The sequence below is a fragment of the Triticum urartu genome, chromosome 3, assembly GCF_003073215.2.
Source record: "Triticum urartu cultivar G1812 chromosome 3, Tu2.1, whole genome shotgun sequence".
Classification (NCBI taxonomy): Eukaryota; Viridiplantae; Streptophyta; class Magnoliopsida; order Poales; family Poaceae; genus Triticum; species Triticum urartu.
In genome coordinates this window covers 41241204-41244850 of record NC_053024.1, presented here as the reverse complement: position 1 = coordinate 41244850, position 3647 = coordinate 41241204, and the positions used below count along the sequence as shown (strand labels likewise).

Sequence of the window (3647 nt, the reverse complement as noted above, 5' to 3'; positions counted from 1 at the left end):
TTCTAACAAATGATCATAACTAAAGAAAGTGCTTGACACATTTAAAAAAACAATTAAAACTAAAAGTGTTTGATCCATTTTTATTAAATGATCATGTAATTAGAAAAATGTTGATGTATTAAAAAATTTAATGTAATTTTAGAGAGTGTTCCACATATTATTTTTAAATCATGCAATTAAAAAATTAGTTTAAAAATATTCATCTAAATTAAAAATGTTCGACACATTATAAAAAAATGCTCATGTAATAAAAAAGTGTTGAGTACATTTCTAAAAAATTATCAAGAAGATGTTCACGTAGTAAAAAAATGTCCATGTGGTTTGGAAGTGTTCAGACATTTAAATGAAAAATTCATTTAATGTTGAACAAGGAATTTTATAAACAAAATATTGTTTTGCTCGCCCTCAAAAAAAAATATTGTTTTGCTCGGCACGGTGGAGTGGTCGAAGCCGCCGATGCACCGCACGGTGGTGAACCTGGGTCCCTGCAGGTTGTGCGTTGTGCAGTCCTTGGCAGTCGACAGGCGCGGAAGTGGCCAGCAGTTCGCTGTTCTCACCGGCGAGCGCTTCGCCGTGCTCACTGGCGTGGATATAGTTCGCGGCGACAATGACGGCAGCGTCCGAATGGTGAAGCACAAGTCGGCGCGCTACGACTGCACCATCGTCTTCATCCTGTGGGTGCTCTGATCGATCCACTCATCGAATGAGTGAACAATCAGCTAGTTTGATGGATCCATGTACATATATCAGTTAAGTGACAATTTATTAGTAATTGCAAGCTTGCCTGCCTTCTTTTATTCTTTCTAGTACACAATGCAACTCCAAGTTTTGCTGAAACAAATATTAGTACAACATTGATTGCAGATACATTTCTAGATCATTACACTGAAGTTCCATTAGGGCGTCCAGTTATAGCTGCAAGTAGCTTTGGCATCGGAAGCATGTCGATCTCCTGGAGACCCTCGAGAACCCGAACCACTTCACCCATCGTCGGTCGATCAGACTCGTCATCTTGGATGCACCATAACGCCACTTTGCAAACCCTCTCAGCCTGTTTCAAATCAAAGTCACCATGTAGTTGTGGATCGACCAAACTCTGCATATCTCCCCCACAAAGCTTGCTGATGACTTGCAGAGGGAAATATTCAACATGATCGCCGGCACCGCTACCAGTACATGTTTCAGGTAAATTTCTCTTTCCTGATATGATCTCAAACAGTACCATGCCAAAGCTGTAAACATCAACTTTGGGTGTGATAGCAACTCCACTAAGCCATTCTGGGGCAAGATAACCCACAGTTCCTCTGAATGTAGTCAATACTCGACTAAAGTTCCTGCCCACAAAAGCTGCCATCCCAAAGTCTGCAATTTTAGGAGAAAATGATGCATTGAGCAGTATGTTCTCTGGCTTAATATCGCAGTGTATGATGCACTCGCGACAACTCTGATGCAAGTAGGATAGTCCTCTAGCGATTCCTAGGACTATTTGGTACCTAATGTCCCAATTCAGGACAAAGGCATTGCTCTTAAATAGATGTCCATCAAGAGATCCATTAAACATATGCTCATACACAAGTAATCTGTTATCACCTTGGCAACAGAAGCCAATCAATTTGACTAGGTTAACATGTTGAATCAGTCCAATTGAGCTCACCTCAGCTCTGAATTGCTTCTCCCCCTGGCGGGCACCATCAAGCCTTTTTACTGCTATAGTAGTCGAGTCACTTAGTGCTCCCTTATATACAGAACCAAAACCACCTGTTCCCAACTTTTCAGAGAAGTTTTTTGTAGCATGAACTAAATCAGTGTACCTAAACGCGATTAACCCACTAGGGCCTTGGTTGCCATATAAAGGGGAACCACACCACCCAAGTTTTTTCCTCCAAATCACTAACAACAACATGAGAATTAGTAACCCAAAACTACTAATGCTTGCAGCAGTAACAACTCCAACATTTGGTTTTCTTTTGTCTTTTCCCAAACTTGGCAGATCTTTGGCGGCAAGGCGCAGGTAAAGAATATCTTCAGAACTAATTTCAAGGCCATCACTGAGACTTACAGCAAGCAGTTTCCCATGCCAGACAGAGCAATTGCTATTGCTATAGGAATAAGCCGTGCAGGAGCACGAGCTGAGACAAGATTCCTCACACTTACTACGAGTGGTAGCAAGGTTTACACTTTGCGAGTTGTAGGGCAATGTAACTTTGGCAATTGGGTGGAACATGTCTGTCGAAGTTGTTGTGTTCTTGCCACTGGTGCAATATAGCGGTGTATTTCTGATGCACCCATGTGTTCGATCACCAAACGCCCAATGTTGTGGCGACTTCTTAGAGAAGTTCTCCATGCAATCACATGGTGGTTGCGCATTGGCGTCGCATAACGTGAAAGGTCCGCAGGTTGCAGCTGGGGTGCAGACATCAACAGGGTCGGCAAATACAGCTTGCCAAGATTGATTGGCTTGTGACCAGATATTCAGCTTGATTTGACCAGAGATGTCTAGTGAGAGAAATGAGGAGGATGATTCATCTAGGGAGGTGTACATATAGTACTCCTCTTCTCTGGTATTGTTATAATGTGGGATAATCAAATCTTTTGTCTGTGGATCCAGTTGTAGAATCTTCTGGATTCTCGGCAAAAGTTTCAATATCTCTGATGTTTCAGGCGCATAAACCCGATACACAACGGAGGGTTTGCGGCGCTGGAGGACTATCCCGGTTCCATTGGTTTCTAGCTCGATGCTATATGAGCCAAGCCCCGGATCAATGATGCTCTTTCTTGAGATTGCCCGACGGTTCAAACCGGTGACCTTGTTCCAGCCAAATTTGGCACCAGGGAGCACAACATCTGTTGGGTAGTCGAAGCTTTCCCATAACCGTTGTCCAGATGATGATGTGAGGGCTAGGTTTGCACTGTCCATGAGGACTACACTGGTGGTGTTTATGCTGTTGGTTTGTGTCCTATTGTTTTTTACAACACGAGTGGACCAGATTACAACATCATCATGTATGATGACAAGGTTGCCATCGCTTGAGATTTTGAGCTGTGTGAGGTTGGGTTTGGGGTCGACGATTGGGTCGTCCCTATTGGCGACCCACACGGTAGTAAAAACTGGTATCTTGTAAAACCATATGACAAGGTACCAGTTGGAGCTTGGGGAAGTGGAGGTGGTGGTGTTGGGCTTGCTAACAGTAGTGTTACTTGGTGGCGGAAACTGGAAGAAGCCGAGCGCAAACCTGCCGTTTGCTGAGATGAGCTTGTCCCCGACGGTGAGCACCTGGCCCGCGGCGAGAGTATCGCCACTTGCCGAGGAGCATGGAGGAGTAGCTTGCAAGAGGAGCAGAAGGCCGAGTAGTATGTGGAGGGGAACCATGGCCATGGAGAAGAAGAGTACTATGAATGGTTGAATGGGTTGAAGAGATGGCCTAGTGCATGTTGTCTGCCACTCTGAGAAAGGAGGAAGAGGACCCATGTATATATGGTTGGTGAGCTGAACACGTAGTACGCAGGAAACAGTAGGAACTCGCTGGTGACCGGGAGCAGACGGCAACGACGACCTGGGGTCGTCGCACCCACCCGCATTGGTCTGCCACTGTTGCGAGCCCCATGGACGTGACGGCCCAGAGCGCGGTCACCATATGCTGGTCGGT

At 44.9% G+C, this 3647-nt stretch overlaps 1 protein-coding gene across 1 annotated transcript; it reads right to left on the bottom strand.

Moving 5' to 3' along the window:
* Window positions 1-699: 699 nt before the first annotated feature.
* On the bottom strand, window positions 700-3435 carry LOC125542646 (G-type lectin S-receptor-like serine/threonine-protein kinase At2g19130). The gene has a single exon (XM_048705763.1). It carries the CDS (start codon window positions 3374-3376, stop codon window positions 881-883), a length of 2496 nt encoding a protein of 831 aa, XP_048561720.1. The 5' UTR covers window positions 3377-3435; the 3' UTR covers window positions 700-880.
* Between the last annotated feature and the right edge of the window lie 212 nt (window positions 3436-3647).